We start from the raw sequence: 24,882 nt of genomic DNA, 5'->3' as shown, positions 1-24,882 counted from the left end.
TCTTGATATGACTTTATACTTTTTATATGGAAATATTCTTAAATTCTATGACTAAAATAGAATAGGAATATAGTTGACTTTAATCACTTTAAATATTTTTGCTTCTTTAATATATGACAAAAAATAATATATTTTCTACTTCTTACAGACTGCCACTTCTTTGCTTCCAATAGAAAAGGCTTCCGGATACTTTCGGATTGCCACTTCTTTGTTTGTACATACATGAAACGATTACTTATGGATATGTTTATTCGTACCAATCGTTATTTTGTTTAGGAAAAATATGATTTAAATGAAAATGAATTGATCTTTATTCGTATCAGCATCCACACAATTTTGTCTCTGAATGTATAAACTTCGGAATATCAACGCGCAATATAGAAAGTACAAAGTCTCCCCTCGAAACAAGCACAGTTCTCATTTTATTAGCTGAAGATAAAAGTATATATGTATATATATGTATATATATACACTATATTATATTATATATGTAGCTACGTCGCAAAAATCCGCAGGTCCACATACAAAAAATTTGCAGACGCTCACGAAGACTCGGTGATCGACGGTATCGAGTTTTTTAAAAATGCACGGCGCGGAGAATGGCTCCGTAGAAAAAAGAGAAATCACATACGAGATAGGGAGTAGGACTCAAGACTCGACCTCGACGAGCTAAAATCGAATGCATATTCTAGCTAGATCTAAGTTTGTTTTTGTCGCATGTCGCATGGTATTAGTATCATGTGTTTTGTGTGTACACGTATGTGTGTGTGTGTGTGTGTGTGTGTGTGTGTGTGTGTGTGTGTGTGTGTGTGTGTGTGTGTGTGTGTGTGTGTGTGTGTGTGTGTCATGTTTATCCATATTGTATATTTTTTTAATTATACATATTATATATAAAAATAAAAATATTATATATATGTTATATATACTAAATATTTTTATTTATATATATAATAAATATGTAATTTGTATATTTTTTTATGTGTGTGTTTTTCGTGCATCTCTTTGGTGTCTTGCAGTCCGCTTAAGTATAAATCTGTAGCAGTATCAAAATAGTAAAAATAGTGCATATGAAGACCATGAGCACAGGTAGTACCAGGATAAATCTGACGGAGCGGCTGAGGCCGCTTGGTTCCTGTCATACGGCTTGCTCGCCGGACTCAGTCGAGGCGTCGAAGAGCGGCCGATCCGCTGGCGTCTCGCTCGACGTCGTCGACTTTGTGCCGTTCCCGGTATTACCCTCCCGCCTGGTTTTGCTCGAGCTCGAGAAACACAAGCAGCCGGACTGATTACGATTTCGCTTCAACGTCGGCTTGTTTTCGCGTATTTGCTCCGCTAAACATTTCTGATAGTAATCGTAGTCCTTCAAGTACCTGTCAGAGACAAATTGCGACGGTCAAAATTGGGAACCGAACGACGTCAATTAAGTCGATTACGATGTTATTAACATGATATGTGTCGTAAAAAGTAATAAGAAAAAACTTTTTTCTTCGAAATCAAATAGTGAGAGAAGTAAAAACGCCATTGTAAACGTCGTCGAGGAATAATACGTACCAGACTGGCGGCCACCGGTGCTCGTTCAAATACTCCTGGTTCTCCGGATGAAGCAGCCGCACGCTGCGGGGCGACATTTTGCACAGTTTGTTGTAGTTAACGCAGAGATGATTCATGCACCAGTCGGCCAGCTGATCGGCATTATGCAGCTGGAAATGGTAACCAAGCGTTAAACGGGTACCGCTACCGCCACATTATCGCGTCCTAATTGATGTAAAACACACGTGAAGAAAACCGACCTTGCACGGCTCTAACAGCCTCAGGCAGTTTTCCACGGCGTCGTTCCCCTCGTTTTGCGAAAGCCGCTCAAGATCCTCAATCACTCTGCTCTCAACTAAGTTCACCAATCGTTGAAGGCAGAGTCTATTGGCTAGTTCCAATAAGTTAAGGCATCTGGCCGAGGAGATTGCCGGTACCTCGTCCGTGTAAAGATAGCAGAGTAACTTATGGAATGTGTACTCCCGAACCCCAGGAAAGACTATCTGTTCGATCATGAATCACGATTCGTATTAATTATTTGTGACTATTACGCTTAACTTATTCGAGTTCTTCAAAAATATTCTGATGAAAAATTTTCTCAAAATTACATAATTTTTCAAAACTTTCATATAAATTTCATAATTTTTTAAGTAATATTTCAAATCTTTTATATGAGTTAAAATCCTTTTTAGAAATGTTACAGAGAAAGTCCTGTTTAAAACTTTTTATACATGCAAATTCTAAAATTTTTCACTCTGCAATTTTGAAGAAAACTTATGAAATTTGGAGAAGTTTACGATACTTTTTTTTTTTTTTTTAGAAATCTATAAAAATAAAATACAACATCTTGAAAGTATATCGTGAAATATAAGAATTTTTTATCAGGATAATTTTAATTTTTGATAATTTGTGTTAATACCACTTGCACATAAAATTACTATTAATTGTGACAATTAAAGCTACTATATTTCACAAAGTGTACTTACGACTTTTGCGCTGCTTTCGCGAAAATCACCAGAGAACATGGCTTTCATCACGTCGCATCGGGCAGTGAGAATCGCTTTGTGAGCCGGTACGCTGCCGTCATCCAACTCAAATGTGACATCAGCGAAAAGACCTAAATATATCATACAGACAAAAATTTTTTTTTACATTTAGCATTTCTATTTATACAACTTGAGTATATTTACTTCATAGAAACAATATATTTTTAGATAAAACATTTTACTGAATACAAATTTTTATGTATTATTTGAAAAATTAAACAATTGCAATTTTTAAACAGTGATTTCATTTTCAAATAAATTTCTTTTAATTACAAAAGAAATTATTAAATCTAAAGAAACACTTCTTTTTGTGTTTTTTATTGAAAAGCTCACATCGCTTCATTTTTTCACATCGATCACGATTGGCACCCACCTTGCTCCAGACAGATATCTTCCAAACGTTGTCTGACCACCTGCTTGTACCGGTTATTGAGATCGCTATTGACAAACTGCTCCCGCGTTTGTATGCTACCGAGTACCATGAGCAATTGCGGTAGCTCGAGGAATTCGGCCGCCTGTCTGATCTCCTGCGGGCAAGAGCAACCGAGACATCACGTCGATGCACCACGGCGTCTTCCGTCAACGTAAAATGATCGATCCAAAAAAAAAAGAAGAAAGACTCGAGATCTGATCGCTTCCGGATCCCTAGAGGACCTATCCTACTAGGCAATGATTCTAGAATGTCGGTGAGAACAACTGGAAGCGTGTCCATGCACGACATTCCCTCGGCCGAGGTCGACCGTACATCGATTCCTCAAGTATCACCCTTCCCTCCCCTACCCGTTCGATGATGTCGAGGGCGATGGTCGCACGATACTACGGAAGCGATGATTCGCGAACTATAAGCTTAGTGAGTATGGCCTAATCAGCTAAAAAAAGACCGATGTAAGTAGTCGGTAAAATTGCGCGATGTTAAACAAGTCTCTGCAGTTAAATGCTTCAAGTTACGTAAACAATTTTGGCGCATTTTAACAGCCTCTCAGCTTTCTGAAACATATATTCGTCTCATAATTGTTTATAAATTTTTGTTAATTTTTGCGTCTTCTAATTGCTCAATTGAAAGATTAATTCTTTGAAAATGCGAGTTTACCTCGCGTATTAGTCGCAAGTTAGAAAGGCGCATGCTTGTATGATGATGTGATCACGCAATTAAATCTTTAAACGTCGAAACAAATCAACTAGATGAGGCTACTATGTGCGTGCGTGCGTGCGCATGTAAACGTGTACGTATGTATTAATGCGACTGCCAAATTTTCAAACGCATTTCGCTTTGTACTAACCAGTAGAAGCCCGATAGGAGCTGTCTGAAAGAATAGAGCCGCGTTAGTTACTGTATATTCTGCAACAGTTGCAATTTTAACTCACGCTCTTAAGAGATCAAATACAAGTACAAACACCGTGTTTCTTATCAAACGCGATAAGTCGGGAGCATTCGCGACTGGCCGCGGTTTCTCAGTTATACCTTCCCAAACTGTATAATTCGCAAAGGCAGCCGGAAGGCACACTTATTTCGACTGAATTTCTACCTTGTCGCAATCCTATTCGAGTTAAATTGTTCCTCGTTTTCTTTTTCTTTTTTCTTGCCCGGGGTTATACCGCACCTATTTCACATTACTTACGCGCATTACTTCCGCGGCGGTCAAAAACAAAGGGCGTCTTCTTACATTCTCGAATGTACCTTTTTTCTTACGACAATTTCTACCGATCCAACGTACTTGTAGATCGTGATACCGTTTGTCCAAGCTGCCCGTGTAAATGAATTGCAAGCACTGCTGCATCGCCTGTGGCGTGATCAGCTTCGATAGCGTGATCACGGTCATGGGCTGCTGTACTCCATTCGCATTTTCAGTCTGTAAAGCATAAAAACGACGACAATTAATATAAGAAAACGCCATAAGAAAAATATATCGATTTTCTATTATATCAAAGAAACAGGTAAAAATACAAATATGATAATACCCGTGTGGAAATTCTACCTAGGTTGTAATCAGGGCCAAGTTAGGTTTTCTTATTTTTATTGAGATCGAAGTTAGGACGCTTACCTCCAATATCGATGTTGTCCCGCTTTTAATCTAGGGCTTACATTGGTTTTCAAACCATGGTTGGGCCAATATAAAAATTAGCTGGAGCCAAAATTGTTAGTATTAAATAAAATAATATGGTAGGAGTGGGAGCAACAGTGACAGACGAACTGGAGGACAAAGGGATTAGGAGGAAGGAAAGTAGGGGAGGCGGGGTAGGGAAAGGAGGGAAGGGATGATTGTTATCAGGGAATTTAGGGGGGGAAGAGCGGGAGTTGGTATGTTAATGTGTGATTTATTTAATTTGAAAGGGTTATTATTTGATTTAAGGCTTTTATTTTAAATTTAGGGGAATTTTAATGGTTTAGTTTTGAGTATCATTTAAGTGTTTATTGTATTTTATTTTTTTGAGCGTTTCTTTTATGATTTTCTTTTCTTTTTTTTTATTTCCTTTTTTTTTCCTTTTCTTTTCCTTTAATTTTACTTTTCTTTTCTTTTCTTTTCTTTTTTCCTTCCTTTTATTTTCTTTTCATTTCCTTTAACTTTAATTTAATTTAATTTCCTTTATTTCCTTTCTTTTAATTTCCTTTAATTTCATTTCCTTTTCCTTTTCCTTTTTCTTTTTCTTTTTTTCTTTTCTTTCTTTTCTTTTCCTTTTCTTTTCCTTTTCCTTTTCTTTTCTTTTCTTTTCTTTTTCTTTTTCCTTTTCTTTTTCTTTTCTTTTCTTTTTCTTTTTCTTTTCTTTTTTTTCTTTTCTTTTCTTTTATTTTCTTTTCTTTTCTTTTCTTTTCTTTTCTTTTCTTTTCTTTTCTTTTCTTTTCTTTTCCTTTTCCTTTTCCTTTTCCTTTTCCTTTCCTTTTCCTTTCCTTTTCCTTTTTCCTTTTCCTTTTCCTTTCCTTTTTCCTTTTCCTTTTCCTTTTCCTTTTCCTTTTCCTTTTCTTTTCTTTTCCTTTTCTTTTCCTTTTCCTTTTCCTTTTCCTTTTCCTTTTCCTTTTCCTTTTCCTTTTCCTTTTCCTTTTCCTTTTTCCTTTTCCTTTTCCTTTTTCCTTTTCCTTTTCCTTTTCCTTTTCCTTTTTCCATTTTCATTTTCCTTTTCCTTTTCCTTTTTCTTTTCCTTTTCCTTTTCCTTTTCCTTTTCCTTTTCTTTTCCTTTTCCTTTTTCCTTTTCCTTTTTCCTTTTCCTTTTCCTTTTCTTTATTTTCTTTCTTTCTTTTTTTTTCTTTCTTTTCTTCTTTCTTTCTTTTCTTTTCTTTCTTTCTTTTCTTTCTTTCCTTTCCTTTTCCCCCTCTTTTCTCTTTCTCCCCTTATTTTTCAAATAATTCCCCCCTTGCCGCTGCTCGTTTTGAACCCGGGACCTTAGGATTACAAAACTTGTACTCTATCCACTGAGCCAATTGACTTATCGATATTGGGTACTTGTTATTGTCTATATATACCTATTAGTACATTAAAATTAAAATTAGACTTTCGAGAAAAAATTATAAGAGGCACTTTTATTGTAGATTCTTATTCGGAAAAATCATACAAACATATTAAACAGAAATTCGACTCGGAAAAAGTTGTGTAAACAATGTTAATTAAAAATTAAAAAATAATTAAATAACAAATCGCTTTGTGCCAAAAGTTGTGAATGTTTTGGGCTAAAATTTTCAAGACTTTTAGAGAATAGTAACCGCTACTATTTAAGCCCTATTACAAGAATTTGCCTTCACTTGTCCATTAGTTATTAATTATTTATTAACAATTTAAAAAAAAGTAAATTTTAGCAGTTTTTAATTTTTTTCTCCTTAAAAAATAAACCAATTGGAACGTTCGACGGCTCATTTAATAGATATTTTTAATACCTATAAGCTCATATTTTTTGTTTTTTGCTAACAGTAATAAATTTTTTTTATTGCCAAAAAACCAAAATTTTCACCTTCTTCCATTGTTTACACAATAATTCTCAACTTTTTTCGAGTTGAATTTTTGTTTAATATGTTTGTATGATTTTTCCGAATAAGAATCTGCAATAAAAGTGCCTCTTACAATTTTTTCTCGAAACAGTGGTTTTTGAGTCTAATTTTCCTGTACTATATATGTTGTAAACTGACGCAATTATATTATTTATAAAAGAAGTTAAATTTTGCAGAATATATTAAAAATAAATAACATTAATTTATTTACCTATTAATTTCATTGTTAAATTTATCTTTTTTTCATAACCTTAATAATTTGATGGAAATTGCAATCTATTTAGCACTAATACTTTAAAGCGTTCAAATAGTTAATTATATTTAAGTTGGGCTTATATATGTAAAATAAATTGTGCCAAAATTACAGGATATACCATTGCCCAACTTATTATATTTAATAAATAAATAAAAACAACAATTTTAAAATATATCAATTATTTATTATATTTTATGCATTATGTATTATACATATAATCGTATCGTTTAATCAATCGAAATAGATATCAGTATTTGTAATACAGAAATGGTATTTTTTTTTAAATCTTACAAAAACATATTACGAGTCTGATATCGGTTATTTGCAATTAATATTCTATTTAAAACTTTTGTTTTTCTTTACGATCTATTTAAAAGCCAAACATAGAAGACAACAAACTCAATAAAATAATAGATTTTATAAATAATGTATTAGCTAATGACTTCAGTCTATCAGACATGGAAAACGGTATGTTACTTTGAAATATTTAAGTCTAATACAATTAATATATTAAAATAATTAAAATATAAGAATTAAGAAAAAAAGCTATAACTAGGCAAACCTAACTGTTTTGGAGCAAACATCTATTTTAAACTATTTCCTATACGGGCTGTAACCGGGCAAACCTAACTGTCTTGGGGGGGGGGGGGAAGTTGTAAATTTAAACCAGGCCCAATTCAGGCAAGCTCAAGTTCAAATATCCCAAATAGGCCCTGAATAGGTTTCAGTCCGAAAAGCCTTTATTTTGGATGCCTAAGTAACGCTCGTATGGGGTCAATATTAAATAGAGCATGCCTAGATGAATTTCCACACGGGTACCGATGAATGAGATATAGGTTGAGAGACATAGGTAAAAAAATGAAAAAGTACAGCCAAATGACTAGAACGCAATCACTCACGAGTTAATAATAAGTTGTTGCGCGTGAGGAGAAAAATCTATATCAAAATCACTCTCACCATACATATACGAATATTTTGGAAGGCAGGATGATTCAAATCTCTCGTCGCGCCATTGCTCTTCCTCTGATTATCCATGGTCGGCAGTACTTGAAAACTCGATCGTCGCTTAAGTTGCTCCCATACTCTGCAACGTACATGACTTGTTTGTACGGATCTCATCTCGTCGGGAGCACATGAACTGTACAAACTCTATCAACGAAATATTGCAAACTCTCTGTTCCGTCGCTACGTAAGTCGAATGTGCCGATATTTAAAGACCGTGCAAAGGCTAAAGGGGGGGCTGCATCTAACTCTTTATTTGGCAATAGTACCCTCAAGCGATGTCAGTGTGTTCGATCAACAACGTGTGATCGAAGCGTTTCCAATTGCGAGCCCTTCTGTTAGTATTAAGCTCAAGCGACACTCAGCGTGTTAGTTGGCAACACCTGCCGCAAAATTAGGCATGTGTGTTCCGTCACGTGTTAATTGCAGCTTGCCAAATAAAGGGTTACTCGACGCAGGATTAAACATACGAGGAAGGTTTAACTCACTTTGCGGGTTTGCTTTGATCGATACGAATTAGGCACTCGGTATCGTCGTTGAAGTCACCGACGGTGGCCTCGCCGAAAGTGCTCACCTTGACGAGACAATAAGGGAAACATGTGTTATTGTGTTTATCCTGTTACTACCTCCGAACCTGATAGAGCTGGCATATACCATGCTGGACTCGCTGGAGCTGCGCGGTGTGAGTTCCTGGGCGAGTTCCATCGAGAAGAGCCGGTGAAACGCCGGTGAGGCGGCGGCGAGCAAACACCGATGAGCCAAAAACGTGCAGTTACTCGTTATCAGAGTGACATCCGTGTGAACCGGCTTCGTCCATAGGCTCTTCATGTTCTCCTCATAGGTACTCGGAGCCAGGCATACTTTCGGCGGCACTGGTTTCGGCGGACAGAATGGCGCCTATCAAGTAAAAATCATGGCTCATCAACGCCTGCAAAGATGACGACTCGAGTATCAACCAAAATATCAAAAGATCCGCCCTTTACTCAAGCACGCGATCTTAATTCTACTAATGTATCCGGCCTGAATAAAATTTATTTAACTTATTTTATTTTATTTTTTTAGAAGAAAGATATTAAAAAATTATTCAGAAATAAATTAACTGGGCCTTATATTGGTAGCCTAAATATTCATAGGTAACCTAGGTATTGGTAGTCTTCTATATTCCAAGAAAATATCAAAGGCTCTTTATCTTTGCTTGAAAAATTGAGTCTGTTGCAAAATCGTTGGCACACATCGTCTGTTACCTGTAACAAGGGTCTTTGCACCCTCTTCAGGTTCGTCATCCAGAAACGTTGCTGACGACGCGCGATCAAGGCGGCGCGTATCGAATTCTCGAATACCTCGTTCACACCGTAATAAGTGAAAACACTCGTCTCGTAATAGCACACGCCAAGTTCTCGCGCTACCGCCCGTGCCTGATCCGGCATCACCAGATCGCTTTTCCTCGTAGCCCTGTAAATATAATCGCGACCGTGATTGATCGCGTTTTTAGGCGCCGCCGTCGTCGAAATAGTGTTACGCAATATGTTACCAATAGAAGAAGGTAAAACTGAAATGACGAAGTCATTACCGCGGTTGTAAAAAAGAAGAGAACGCTAAAAGTCGCAGGCTTCCTCCCGAGGGATTAATCGCCATGTGTCAAGGTTCAGTTAATTTCTGACTCGACCCAATTACTCAACTGTCGGAAATTTTAAGCTATTCAATCGATTACTAAGCCGTTATGAAATTCATATGCCGTGATGCCGCATAAGCTGATCGTAATGAATATTTTTTGCCGGTAAAAGATTTCGAGGAAGCTCACAGAGACTCGCGCTGAAAAATCAATACTTCGACACACTTGGGTAAACTGGCCATCATTGAAGGAGCACCGATGCGAGTGAATGAGTTTCATAAGAGGCTAAAAAAAAATTCAGTCGCACGCGAATTTTGTTTGTAGTCAAAAAAAGATGTGGTCGATTAAAATAACTAAGTGATACTTTAACTGACTTTTGAAAAAATATTCTTTATAAGTTTTAGAGCAATCAACTTTATTAAAGTTCAAGTATCCAAGTTTCGTGTGATTAATTGGAAATTTGTTAATTTAGGATAAAAATAAACTCTACCACTGTATTTTATTTTATTAAAAAATAAATTTTTGCAATTCTCTCTTTATACTTATTACAAATGTTTTCAAAGAAAGATAGAAATTTATAAAACAATTAAAAAATTTGTAAAGCTTAAGAAAAAATTTGAAGAGCGAGAATTCTAAAGTTGATAAAATATTAATACTTCCCGACTCTTCTAAATTTAATTTCGCAAGAAGAGCCCTCGTTAAAAAACCTTTCGGTTGCTCTAATTTTTATTCTAACCGAGTTTTTTAAGAGAGAGATTAATTTACCTTACGAAGGGACTCCGATCACGGAAGTAACTGAGATAAGTTTCGTCCCGATACATGTACCGCAAATCATTTTTGCATCCGACCAATAGGACCGGTGTCTGCGGGCAGAACCTCCTTATCTCTGGATACCACATCACCTTGCAGTTTCGCAAGGAAACGGGGTTGGTTATGGAGAAACATAGTAACACGACATCAGACCTAATGAAACCCTTCCAATTAATATCGATTCGTAAAAATTCCACTCGGCGAACACAGTCTTACCTCCCGTATGCGAAACGTCGATCCTTCTCGTGATCGCCAAATGTGTCCCAGAGACGTAGCGACACGTTTACATTGTCTACTACCTCCCAAGATCGCTCCAATACCTATCACATATCGTGTCACTTAATACGCTACGTATTTCCAAGAAAATTAATAATAACGATAATTTTTATTAACCGGATAATAATGAACAAAAACATACTTTCACAAAAAATCTAAGTAAAAAAAATTCAAGCAATTTCTGATTTTAATCACTTTGTATTGTAATTATATTTTAATTTTATTTTGCGTAAATTGAAAATTTTTGTAATTTATATTATCTATTATATACTAATTACATACGAAAAGAACGGTTTTGTCAAAATACCAATTTAGAAAATACAGATCTGAAAATAATTTCTGAACCAGTCAAATAATTATAGGACACTTAAATTGATTGCCAGAATGTCAAAATTTTTTGCTCGCCATATTTAAATAAATAAAACACATAATCATCTTAATAATTCAAAAGAAAAAAAGGTTATGTATTTAAAAAAATTTTTTAATATTCGGCAAAACCCGCATGCCATATTTCGATTTAAATTTGATGCGTAATTATATTAAATGTATCTATCTAAATGTAAAATCACAGGAAAAACTGCAATTAAGCGTATACTTACATCCTTGTAGATCCGATATTGGTCGATAGCCCAAACCGTGGGCACGTGAGTAGTCAGGAGTTGTGACAGTGACACGTGCTTATTACAGGCCCTGGCGCAGATCAGTCTGGTCTTTCCGACTGCCGTGTCACCCACGACCACGCACTTGACCAGTTCCTGGTGCGGTTGCTCATTGTCCATCACCGGCAGTCTCCCCTGCTCATACAATATACCCTCTCACCTGCCAGATCGCTCGAGTTCTCAACCGCTGTCTCCAGCACAGATAATGCTACCGCTGTCGTTTCCGTAGCTGCCAAATGCGTGCATCACATCCGATAACCGGACCGGAACGCGACGTCCTCGACCTTCCCGTTGATAAGATATGCACTGAAACTGAAATACGGAAATAATGAGTCAGCGTGCGACGAACACGATGTTTTATCCATTTGACAACTTCTTTTCACAACTTCACTCTTTGAAAATGCGATAATGCCGTAATATCCTATAACGTATATCCTATAATGTATATCGAGAACTACTTTCGCTCTTCGAAAGCAAAGTCGTGATAATAAAGCTCTTAAGTGGACACTTAGCCTTAGCTCAAGGACACGTGGATGTTATATCGTGCTTTCGATAACTGTTCGTTGCATAATACCGTAGCTTTAAGTATACGAATATATATATACTTAAAGTACTTTGTATTGCGTTTAATGTGCATTATTTCAGAAGACAGCGATAATTGTCTTTAACTGCGCAAGACCTATTCGACTTTTGGTGACATGTATAAACTATTTGCATACATATGGTGAATCGTAAGTACGAGTAAAATCTAATTGCGTGGAAAATAATTATACATGAGATGTCTCAATAGTCGATTTAATCAAAACATATATACTCGTAATCGAGAGAGCGTCCCCTCAAGCCTGACCTCTTCGATCGCATCTTAGGACAATCGAAGCTACCGCAAGTTGGGAGGAAAATCATATTAATATAATCTATCATCGTGGATGCCGTCATCCATCACGTCAAACTAAAATGATAATTTGACAAATTGCGAAGATGGTATCTATTCACCCCAAAAAAAAAGCCACAGGCGTGTTAAAGATATTAAGTGTATATTAGACACGTCGGGAAGAGGATAAGTATCTGAAACGTTTAGTCACTCCAAATATGTACTCCATTGTGTCTGTGTATTCATGCGAGTGTGATATGACCCCAGAAAAAGGTTTGCTTCTATATTTAGAACCAAAGCTTCGCGATCTCGGCCTCGATTTCCATTTCGCCTTAACCCTGAGCGAACGCGTAGATATATCGCACCTCTGACTAATTCATTCTCAAAATCCTCGGCCGCTCGGTGAACTTCATTCTCGACAGCCGCATGCTATATTACCTTCTTCTATGAATTTCCATTCAACGTCTCGTTGACTTTTCAGCTGTAAATCTATAGTTTCGGTACAAAAAAAGTTACCTGCTTATTCGATTTTACAGATCTATATAAATATTACATATTGTTAACTATCTTATACTATTAGGATATAAAAGCAATATATTTATATTTTTATTTCTTAAAAACTCTCACAGACAATGTTTCATATATGCAAATTATTAAAATATTCATTAACGTTAGGTAAAGTCATGTCTAAACTTAATAATGAATGTTATTCGATTTCTCCGATATAAAAGAATGTCTCAACTCAATTACTGATAAATTCAATTTTATCTACTTCTTACTAACATTCTATATGGTGTGTATGTATAAGTATATCCTATAAATCTGTTTTAAATTTGCAATTAGACATTGTATAATATATTTTGTTCTAAGATATATTAATTCTAAGATATACTAGTAATTTCATAATTTAATAACTTCTACTATTGCATTAATTCATAATAAATTACATTGCCTACACGAAAAAGATTCATGTAACTATAACGTAACGTAAATAATCCATGTAGACGTAATCTTAAAATTTGCGGTACAACCCTCTATAGATCGTTCAAATTGTACAACTGCTGATTTAATCTCAAGTAAAATGGGTAAGAGTGCTACGTAATAAGAACTTGAATTAGTTTACCCGTGAGTCTTTCATGTCAAACGCACCTTCAAGGCAATGCTCGCTACTATACACGACAGGTATAATGTTATAATATCCGCTTGTTACGATAATATTGTGAGCCTAGAGGAAACATGTCGATAATACTAGGTGACAACTACTCGAGATATGCAAAACGTAATATTCACTGAGTCACGATGCGAAACTCGAAAGCCTCGTCTCGCTCAATAGTCCGCCTGTTTCGCTGACGCTTTCCGGGAAGTGTCTTTGGGGGGACGAGACCTACTTTCATAAAATGGAATTTGTGGCAAGTGTCCGCGCTCTTCGTTCATTCAGCGAATCTTGTGATTAAAAATGAATTTGAAATGGAATATGCATATCCGCCCATTCCGTGCCCGCGAGTGATCGCATCGATAAAACGCTTCGTATATGAAATTATTGATCGGAGAAGGGTGGTGGATAATTAGTTACAATCTGACTCTTCGCGTGTCAATCTGACCTAGTATTTTTAGATATCATATAATCTGCGAATATAATCGTTTCTCCTATCGTGTCTTTATCGAATGTTAACGACAATAAATCGGTGAAGAGATGACAATCTGCCTCGAACGAGCGATATTTTAGAATCCCCTTGAACAAAGTTTTTTTTCATCGGGATTATTATTACTGTAATTTTCGTGTAATCCGCCGTACGAGAACTGTATCCCAGTTCAAATTGTTAGCGAGGCTAAGATATTATGCGCCAATCATCGCCCATGTACTATATATAGCTCAGTTCTTTTGATCCATTATGAATCGTAAATAGCCACTCTCGAAGCTAAAACTGATTTTAATTTTTTTAAATTGCTAAACGTTACACCGAGAAGAGTCCGTATGCTTTCAGAGAGCGGCACATGCCGATTTCTTTTGAAACGCAATGCTTTTCGTCATCTTGCGAGTTTTAATACTTATTTAGATGCGGTATGATGTTTATGAATAAATTAGTACACTCGTTTCAAATAATATACAATAAATCAAGAGTATAATATAAGAGTACAATAGTGATTACGAAGCAAGTTATATAACATAACGCCAGTTAGAGTCGACAACAAAAGTCATCGTCAACGTTTAGCGAGGTCCATCGATCTTTACCAATATGACATTAAGTTGTTTTCGTACTTTCTACTATGTTACACACCAATTGCGACGGACATTAAAATAAACATTTCGTGCAAGACAAAAGGCATTTGGCTCGGAGTAGAAAGAAAAAACGATTCGTTCGAGTTGAGAAACAAATTGAGACAAATTTAAACGTAATTGGAAAAATAAATTTAATAACAAATTTAAGCATGAAAGGCGAAAATAAATTTAACTACACAATTCTTCTTGAAATTAATTATAAACGGCATGTCCTCTCTCCTCCTCTATTTGTACTTTCAAGAATATAAAACATAATAAGCTTTATTTCCGAATTTCCGGTCGAATATCACATATCCGTTGTACTGCTAAAATCAATAGAATTGTATTATGGATTCGGTAATAGCTAATATTTCATTCGCAATTGATTGATGTCATAAAATACCATCTCAATTTACTAAGAGAATAAACAATCAATATGCATCTCGTTCTACTGTATTTCGCTAAACTAATTTAAAAATTGAAAATATCAGAATTTCATAATTTTTTTCAATTTAATAAATTTGCTAGTATGTTGTACTTTATTAATTGAAAGAGACTCGGTTGTTTTTCTACGATGAAATTATTATTGTGCTATTAGAGCGATGAGATAGTTGGTACGTAATTATACCAATTACTTCATAAGTGAGAAGATCTATTGAAATTTTCCATTGTTAAAAAAATACACAGTCATGTAAGATAATTTGAAGCAAGGTAGAAGTTCTAGAAAAATATTTCATGATATTTATCCGTCGCGTATCTTTTGTCATAGAACACAGAAAATTAATGCAACGCAATCAATGCGGTTGATCCGTCATCGTCAATGTGATTACGCCATTTTTACGCATTCTGAAAGTTTAATCAATAACGCGCGCGAGACAAGCTATTTCCAAGGTTTTAAATTGATTTTAGTTTCTATTTCACTTGTCCTATATGTGCATTTACAAGAGCGTATTTAGTCAGAGAAATATCGCCCTGACGTCATCGATATACATAGCAGAAACGACTATTAGTCCGCTTTAAATAGTCAAATCCTAATAGCTTTGGTGGATATTTTCGTAGTTTTGAATAGCAAATTGAACGGGTTTGCGATTTCGCGGCCGCTTTAGCGGGATTTTTTAATCGGTATTAGTAATTTCTTTCTCTTAACCCGTTAATAAGTTTTAGTAGAATTATTGTAGCTCAATATTAAACCCCGAACATACCAACCCTGAACTGGCGATAGCCGTTAATTAACCTGCATTGTGTAAAACACTAATAGCCATTAGCTACTCTGCTAAGCTGACAATTCTTTCGCCACGCAAAAAATAATGTTTACGATTCGCTAGATGCGTCGCGTTCCCTCCCGGAAATGCCCCTCGAAAACGATTGACAGCGAGCGTCGCTGGCACATATGACGTGCCCGCATTGTAGTCGCTAGAGAGGAGCGGAGAGAAAACGGATGTAGAATGTACGTGCGGGAGCGAGCTGTAGATACCGCGCGCCAGCAGCAGCAGCGGCGGCGGCGGCGGCGTCGGCGGCGGTAAAAGCCGTCGCTGACGCATTGCAGAACGAGTCGCGGGGAGGTCAGCGTCGGAATAGTAGAAGAGGACCGAGCCATCGCCGCCGCGCCGTCACCGAGTCATAATGGGGAAAAAATCGAGTAGGCGGTATTCGGGTCGGCGCACCACCCTCCGCTTTCTTCCATTCTCCTCGTTCATTCTCCTCTCGTCGGCACTTTACTCGCCTTTTTCGCCTCTCCGTCGCGTCCGTCGTTGCGCGCCAGACCGCGCAAAGTCAATCCGCCCGAAGGACGGTCCAAGTCCAAGAATCGCACGACGCGCGGGGTCAACGAGCCACGCAGCAACGACCGAGCCGCATCCGTCCGTCCGTTAATTAGGTAAACGGTGTTCTTATTGCCGACCTCTTTCAGCGGCTGTAATCGCGGAACTGCGACGACGGGCCCACGTCGGTCATCGTATATACGCGGCTCCTCCTCCGCCCGCTGAGCGACGCCGACGAGAGATCACGTTACGGAAATCGAAACGTACCGTCGCGTGTCGCGTATATCGTATCACGTGTATGTACCTGTCGATCGCGCGACAGCAACGACGACACGTCTCTTCCGACGTGATTCCTTATCCGTCCCGTCCGTCTCGATCGAGATGAGAAACCGCACCGCACCGCGATAGGATCGCAAACGGTATTAGCACGCGCCGTTTAAATCACAATCACACACGCAGCAATCGGTGGCGGTGGTCGTTAGGGCAAATGAGCGGCGAATAAACGCCGCAACGCCCGAGCAAGGTAACGAGCGTGTCTCCGTACCGATATTAGAGGGGGAGGGAGGCATAAATCAATTTTTACAATTCCACCGCGGCTATGGGTCGACGGTCGAGTCGCGATCTCTCGGTCCACAAGGAGATGCAGACGGAAATTGCGTTATCGTTCGGGGAAATAAAATCAGAGATCGCGGCGATTAGGCAAAGGCTAGCGCGATAACAAGATTATTATCATTATTATTATTACGACGAGAACGAAATATATCGACCGATTGTCCGATCAAACGACACGATGCCGATCAATATCGTGGGCTGACGTTACAGGTAACGCGAATGACATATGACACGTTGCACGTACACTGTTATTCATTAATGCCTGGACTTGTATTTTTATTTCATTGGTTATCTCATCTATACGGCATTTATTATAAACACGGACAATAGAATCGTATTATCATGTGTTATCTAAAAATATCAATTCACATAGATGAGTCAAAACACGACAAAAATGTCACTTGTGCAAACGGAAGTCCAGGCATTAATGAATAGCAGTGTGCAACATAATACTCCGCGCGTGCCACGTGTGCGCTAGCGTCAATTCCAACAGCGCTAATGACGATTCCGCCGTTTCTAACGGCGATGACAATGATAATAATAATAATAATAAAATAATAACGATCGCAGGCGAGATGCGAGATGAGGTCGGGGCGCCACGAATTCGAGACTCGCCTCTGCGTCTCGCGTCGTGCGGGGACGTTCGCACTCGCACATTGCAGACACACAGTTGTGCCTCTCTTACATAAGTTAAAAGCGAGATGGACGGAGGAGAGAGAAGCTAGAGATAAATAGGTAGAATATAATAGTCTACGACCACGCGGCGCGTAACGCGTACGCCGCCGACGCCAAGCGCGGCTACGCTCCGTCGAGCACCTGGGCAGCGATCATGTAACTTTTTCCTTAGGACGGAAACGTGAAAAGTGAAAAGTTTTACGTAACTATCTCTTTCTATTGGTGTTGAATAGAAAGAGACAGTAACTTGAAACTTTTCACGTTTCCGCCCTAGAGGAAAAATTACATGATCGCTACCCTGGACCGTGATCTCTCTCTCTCTCTCTCTCTCTAAATTTATAAATAAAATAAATAAACCAAACCTCTCTCTCTCTTTTCTCTCGAATATCGTCTCGTCTCGCCGAGAGAAGCATGCGGGATAGATTCGTAGAGATTCGAGAGAGGATCGAATACGTCACGAGATAGTAGTGCGATCGGAGACAAACGGAGCACGATGGAATCTACGCGCGATCAATTAGACGTCGAGCGCATCTCTCGCCGAGATGTCGAGAAGATTGCAAAAATCGCGCAATGCTAGAGTTCTTTTTCCCCAAGATCTTTTTCTCTCCATCTCTCGTTTTTCCTCTCGATGACAGCTACAGCACTCGAGCCGACGGATGCTACGCATAGCAGAAGTCGACGAGGCCGACAAACGCGAGAGTGAAGAGCATGCGATATACACGTATCTATATATACATTGTACGTACGTAGGTACATATGTATATAATTGACTGCGTAGTCGCGAGAGAAAGAGAGAGAAGAGACGGAGTTGACAGTCGACGCTCGAGAAATTACCCGCGTGCAGCTCTCTCGCCTGTTGACGATGGGAACCGTACTCTCCCTCGAGCGAATATCCGCCCTATGCGATGCCAGAAGAACTTCCCTCCGTGCGTAGGGCGGCCGATCGCACGGATTGCACCACGTCGCGAATGCCCGTGGACGTAAAGGTTCTAACGATCGCCGCTCCTCCGTGCCTCCTCCCGGCGGCCGCCGTCGTCGGTCGGAGCGCGGCGACGGACTAGAAGCTGCAGCGGCGGCACGTCGCGCAACCAGGACGCTCCACGCAAGTTCCAGCTGACGTCCTGACAGGGCGGCCGCCCGAGGAGGGGCATTCCACCGTCGAGGCGAGGAAGGAAGAAACCGAGAGCATCACGCTCCGTATTAGTCAGCGATCCGCTCCGTCCGGATCAACGGCGAGTGCCAAAAAATTCGCCGATTTCTCTCAATTTTGACACACACTCTCTCTCTCTCTCTCTCTCTCTCTCTCTCTCTCTTCATCCCTCTCAACCCTGTCGGTCTCCTCGCGCGTGTCCTCCAACGATCGCGGCGGGAAATTAATCGTCACGCTCACCCGAGCTTCCGCAAAGATCACCGGTTCCGAGAGACGCTCAGCTTTCCGACGTTTCCTTACTCGCGCGAGATCACCTTCTCTACGGGGGTTCCTTCTACCCTCTCCCGGTCAATTCGTTCCTCTCTCCGCCTTGCCCTCGGGCGGGCAGCTCGCGAGGACCGCGCCGATCGCGCGTACACATCGAAGAATCGCTCGCGCGCGAGCACAACTGCGCACCTGTCAACGTGTCAACGACAACTGACCGCGCTGCTCGCTATTGGAGCGCGCGGGTTCCGAATTGACCAACCTCCGCTTATGAGAGCCGTCGTCGGCCGATCGAAGCCACCGCCACCGCCACCGCCACCGTCGCCGAGGCTGAGGCTGACACTGCCGCTGCCACCGCGAGTTGCCACCGAGGCTGCTCGGCCAGGTGGTGGACGACGTGGATGATCGAACGCCGGCGCGATGCTGTCATGCCGACGCACGTGTGCACCGTACGCAACAGAGAAGGGAAGAGACAAAGGGAAAATCGCGATCGTCGCCGCCGCCGTCGTCGTCGACGGTGATGGCTCTCGTTCGCTCGGTGCTGCCCCGATGCTGATCGTCGACGACGGTGAGAACGTACATCGAGTTTGGGGTTGGATAAGGGTAGGGAGGACGGCTCTAACGCGCCGGCGGATGAAGCTTGTATGGAGAGGGAACGACCACCAAGAGAAGGTAGAGAGAAAGAGAAAGAAGAGGGGGAAGGAAAAGGAGAAGAGAGAGAACGTGACGACGACTGATGAGACGGGTCAAACAGCACCCGGCCAACTGCACGTCGCTGAATGAACCTACCGTGACCCCGGCGTTTCCCCACGCATCCGAACCACAGCCACACACCCCGTGCCACCCGCCGTCTCTCCCTCGCACATCTCTCCTTTTCCTCCCGGCCCCTCCTTATCCCATCGCACCGACGTGATCTTGCTGTTATTTTATATATAAACGTGTATGTATGTATATCTCTCGCCACCCGCGTCACTCGTTCCCTCGACGATACCTAGATATCTATCTCTTCGCGAGCGATCCAGCGATACGCTACTTGATCCTGCTTCCGTAAATTGAGTCCCTCCCTCTCTCTCTCTCTCTCTCTCTCTCTCTCTCTCTCTCTCTCTCTCTCTCTCTCTCTCTCTCTCTCTCTCTCTCTCTCTCTCTCTCTCTCTCTCTCTCTCCAGAGAAATACTGTCTTTAAAAAGATCCTCAAGTCTATAAAATCACCTTGCGATGATGTGATTGAGATTTCTCGAATAATCCAAGCTTAGTCAACGATTGCGTTGTTTCCCGTGTTAATTAAAAGAAAGGATTCGAGATAATTTTTCATATGTTGAAGAGCTCAAGATTTTTGTCACATTGAATTGGAATTGTTTTCGTAATTGTAACTACGAAAACTGTCCAAGTATAAACAGATAAAAAAATCATCGCTCATTTGCAGTAGCAAAGATATCCATCATTCTGCTACTGAAGACTTTAGACAAGTGAAAAGTGTGAAAAAGATCAATATCAATTTGTTTATCTAATAAATCTTGCGAGAAATAGGTTATAGGTTAACAATTTCTCGTTTAGAAAGTTATATAATAATTGGTTACTCGATTTTGATGGTGCTCTGACAAACTTATTATTACTTTCTTCTTAATGAAAGAAAAGAACGCTTACGAGCGCGCTTATATTGCAACATTCGTTCCGTTATGTGTTTTAGCCAGACCTTATATCCTCCCTTCTATGTATAACCACTATATCTATTACTTGTCAATAGCTGTTAACAACACTTAAAGGTTTTGATCATCGTCAATAGAATTTGCTGAATGGAACTCCGAACAGCCTCATCGAGCCCGAATAGCTCGAGCAATAAGCTCGACTTATTCTTGACCTTCATCACTTAATTCTTTCTTTTCTGGCGTCAACTTTCGTAAGTTGAAATTATTAAAGGGTGTTCAATCATCTCTCTCTCAATTAATATAATCTGTATAATTAGATGCTAGAATACTGTAGACATATAAACATATAAATATAAATATTAGTTATACAATACTTATCTATTATATTAATAACACAAACATAAAAAGCACGTTTAAAATTATATCTTTTATTATTATTTTTTTTTTAATAAAGAAATGTTAATAACATGTAGTAATAAGAGATTACTATATCTTATTGCATACAAGAAAAACAATTTTGCTAAAGTATAGTACTTAATATATTACAATTACATTGAATTATTAAAATAATTATATTAAACGTTCAATATGATTGCTAGAATGTCAAAACTTAGCAGCAATATTATTATGTTCAAGCGTATGTTAATTATTTTATGGTCCAACACATGATTATTTTCAGAGCTGTATCTAACGCTATGTAAATTTTTAGATACTGCAATAAAATTACTCTTTCCGTGGCTAAAACCAGCAAAACTCTGTTCAATGGTAAAGATAATTTGCTGCTAATGAGCGTTCGTAAAATACGCCTTCGTAAAGTAACTAGACGCGGAGTAACAAAGTTTACCCCCTGTTTAATAGGCAATGTGCAGCGGTACCGATATCGGCACCTTATTTAACGCGCATGCTGGATCCGTCGTGACGTCAGGGGGCGAAAAATCAATCCACCCTGCCGCGCGCTTTCCGAGGGATGCGATTGTGTGCGCGGCCCACCACCATCGTCGTCGCTGGTGATTCTTATGACGGTCACGTATGCGAATGTAATAACAAGACAATGGAAAGCTTTTATGGGAATTCAGCAATACAATGGAGACGCGCAAAAGCGCGTCGCGTCAAACCTTGCGAGCCGCAAACTTCGACCGATTGCGAGGAATCCAATGTTTATCGACGCGAACAAGATCAACTGCAATTGCGATCACGTGCATTCTCGTTGACACACGTTCGATCATGCTCGAATAAGGACAAATCGCACCGAATGATCATCAAGCTGTCAATGCGAATCAATGATTGCATCGTAAATTTATTATCTTCGCAATAATAATCAATTAGCACATTTATGTGTTTCTGCAAAATCTAAAATTATTTTCAATTTTTCTAATTAATTACGAATAATAATTTAATTACAGAAATTTAGTTTAAAATGATTAATATTTTTTACGATCTTAATTATATAGATACATTTCTTTATCGCTACAAAAAAATTAAATTACGTATTTCTGAAGTCATTGTTGTTCCTTCAATTTATGAATACATTATGACTTTGAGTCGTTAAATGTTATCTGGTATTTTTAAATAGAATGACAAATTATACTTTTAAAAAGCGAATAATATTGCGACACTAAAAGAAAAGTGTTTACACAGTGTTGTAACTATAATTACATGATAAAGAATTATGATTTGTAGCTGCTTTTTTAGTTGTTACTAGAGTGCTAGTATTAATAACAATTTTATGTTTATAGGTCTGCCAATTTTTAAAAAGTTTTACTATAAAAATTATGATAATTTTAAATATTAATACAATGAAATAGCTAGATACAAATGGCAAAAAATAAAACGGATATTTCTATGTAATAAAGGCATTTGTAAGTATAATTATTTTTTATACATTTTTTGCTTACTATTTACGTTTAATAATAACTAATATTAGCTGTAATTATGACTAGAACAACTATAAATTTATATCTGGCATCAAAAATAAAAAATTAATTATTGTTCAATTTTGATAATTGCAGCTATTTTTTTAAACCAACTAAAGGAAATCAAGAAGATAAATTTTCTTCATTTATTTTTAACGAAGTACAAGATGTCTGTTTCCTTTTAACGTCGCATTTCAAGATCGTCTTAAAAAAGTTAGGAAGGAAATTTTTAAAATCTTAAAAAAAAAAACATCTAAACCGAATGAACGTTCATGCGTTTCCTACGAGTTCTGCGAAAACCTGATCATCACCGAGACGGAGATCATCACTTGCGAAATTGGCGGTTCCGCGACAGCGCGTTGCGAATGCACGGTGCATTCACCGACGGTATTTAACCGATTAATTAATTGGCCCGACTTTCCGAACGTACGCGGCCGCGATGCTTGCGTAACGCCAGACCTCACCGGCAGGAAGTCCAATATGCGAAATTACTCAAACACGCGAGTAATGACGATGGCGTGTCTCTTGCTTGCACGTACCAATAAGCAGCGACAAACACGCTTCGGGGCAATCAAATGCTGCAGCAAAACAGCGCGTCCTCCCACGTAGCAGTCGCGCCGTATAGTCGTCGCTCCTCTTCTTGCCAAGTCTCCGGACCACGCGAAATTCCTTCGGTCGCCGACTCCGTTCGACTGTAACTGAAATCGCGACACGGAAAACGGCGCCTTATACGCAGCGCATTAACACACGCGCTGACTCCGAACGGAGGACAAACACGCGGCCGCCCATTGATAAGTAATCCACGGCCGCGTGCGACGTACGTCACGCGCGTTGTGTACATACTATTATGATACCTGACGATAACGATGTATGCGCCCGCGGAAAAACTTAACTGTTCCACCACGCAGCTTACATCGCGAGGTTCCGACCTTGAAGTCAAATGAAAGAGGACCTTGGGAGATTGTTACGAGCGCTATTTTCGATCTCCGCAGGAATCAGCAAATAATATCGTCTACCTAATAAAGTCGCTGATAACATTCCATCCAGTGTAAACCATTGCATTTTCCATGAATACATTACTGTACGTTTCTATGAATACATCAACAACATTCAAATTGCACATCATGTCTCTTAGTTACGAATATTTCAAATCGCGCCGCGTTCGTATACACTGCACCGTGCCCATTTTCTATTTTTATAAAAGAAATAAAATGTATTACAATTACGAATGGGAGGAGTGTTTTCTTTATTACTCACACGGTTAGCACATGTTTAATATACCCGCTGCGAACAGTAAATATGCATATCGTATATATTATATATAGTATCGATTGAGCACTTGGACTCTTATATAACGCAATGTAAACAACATGTGGATATTTTTATGCGTGCAAGCTAAACAATTTTCCGATCTGCGGCAGCGATTTATGACCAGGTAACGCGCTTCATTGGTTATCCGATGCGCGCGTTATTAATGCGTATAATTAGTGAAAAAAAAAAGGGAAAAAAAAGCAACACGGGTAAAGCACGTTGCATCGTTCGATATACGGCATAATTGATTTGTTTATCTACCGCGTTCTTCAGTATTGATGCTCAAAGTAAAATCAGAATCTCTTCGATACCTCATGTATATCTCATCTCGCGAAAGGAATTTCCTTACACAATAAACATCCGCCCGTGTGTGCGTGTGTGTACACGCGCGCTTTATTAATATGCGAGACAACTTGAGCAGCCTTTATTGCGTTGTTCGAGATTCTTCAGGTATGCCGGGCACGTGCGAGACGAATCAAAACTTGGGCTGTACACGGAATAATTATTTATTATTGCGTGCCACTATCTGTCCCATTGCGAACAATGAATGATGTATCACTTGTGATGTAACGACGCAACAATGGCCGAAAGCGTAAATAGAACTTTCGCGCTTGAGAGATTGCCTTGAGAATTGTGTATCTGATAACGCACCTTAATGCGCACTTTGTACTTCGCGATGCACCGCGATAAAGAGGCAGGAAAAGACACGAAATAGGCGCCTTATGATTAAACACGAGCGCGACAAAATCAGCAATAGCGCAGAAACGATACTGTACTGCATCTCGCATTCCTCAATCATCCCCCACTATGTCCCAGAACTGGGGGTTAAACATTATATTACAAGCATGAAACACACGAACAAAACAAGGAAAACGTCTATTCAAATGGCGTGTAGTGTAAAAAGTTAGAGACGTAGTCAGATGTAATTTACGTGTCTGTAAATTACGGATGAAACAAACAAACGTTCCTAATGTCGTATTCGGCACGAATCAAAGTGGATTCAACGGAGGCATTATTCGATGCATCAGGCCGTCAGCATCATTAGCTTATTAAGTTAGTTAAGCGAGGACAAAAGAAGATAACGTTGCACATTGCTGCGGCCATAAGTTACCTTCAGATCGTTTTAGACTGCTACGATATTTCACCCTGCAATTTGTACGGCGATTTCTTTTTCTACTATCTGAAATTTGCATTTCTGATACTATCTGAAGAAACATTAATAATAGTCGTCTCTCGGAAAATATTCTTACGAT

General features: G+C 39.1%; 1 protein-coding gene and 1 long non-coding RNA gene across 11 annotated transcripts; one reads left to right on the top strand and one right to left on the bottom strand.

Moving 5' to 3' along the window:
* Positions 1–970: 970 nt before the first annotated feature.
* On the bottom strand, positions 971–23,567 carry LOC105835517 (rho-related BTB domain-containing protein 1). 9 transcript variants are annotated; one of them, XM_036292303.1, is made up of 15 exons: positions 22,858–23,567; positions 11,108–11,479; positions 10,449–10,552; positions 10,188–10,385; positions 9,055–9,262; positions 8,465–8,707; positions 8,299–8,384; positions 7,766–7,892; positions 4,196–4,426; positions 3,857–3,880; positions 2,950–3,103; positions 2,517–2,647; positions 1,791–2,033; positions 1,552–1,700; positions 971–1,370 (listed from the first exon to the last, which is right to left on the bottom strand). In XM_036292303.1, the coding sequence occupies exons 2-15, from the start codon at positions 11,285–11,287 to the stop codon at positions 1,136–1,138; spliced, it is 2,313 nt and encodes a 770-aa protein (XP_036148196.1). In that variant the 5' UTR covers positions 11,288–11,479; positions 22,858–23,567; the 3' UTR covers positions 971–1,135. The 9 variants fall into 9 exon arrangements, with proteins under 9 accessions (XP_036148196.1, XP_036147856.1, XP_036148948.1 ...); XM_036291963.1 differs by lacking the exon at positions 22,858–23,567 and adding an exon at positions 19,022–19,302; XM_036293055.1 differs by lacking the exon at positions 22,858–23,567 and adding an exon at positions 18,952–18,973.
* Positions 19,882–22,568, top strand: LOC114254877. 2 transcript variants are annotated; one of them, XR_003626184.2, is made up of 4 exons: positions 19,882–20,656; positions 21,115–21,170; positions 21,264–22,264; positions 22,415–22,568. It is a non-coding gene; the product is annotated as an uncharacterized LOC114254877 (long non-coding RNA). The 2 variants fall into 2 exon arrangements; XR_003626183.2 differs by having other exon boundaries at positions 21,264–22,568.
* Positions 23,568–24,882: the final 1,315 nt, after the last annotated feature.

The sequence above is a fragment of the Monomorium pharaonis genome, chromosome 1, assembly GCF_013373865.1.
Source record: "Monomorium pharaonis isolate MP-MQ-018 chromosome 1, ASM1337386v2, whole genome shotgun sequence".
NCBI classification, from domain to species: Eukaryota; Metazoa; Arthropoda; class Insecta; order Hymenoptera; family Formicidae; genus Monomorium; species Monomorium pharaonis.
Note: the sequence above shows the minus strand (reverse complement) of the source record. Positions and strands in the feature narration are given on the sequence as shown.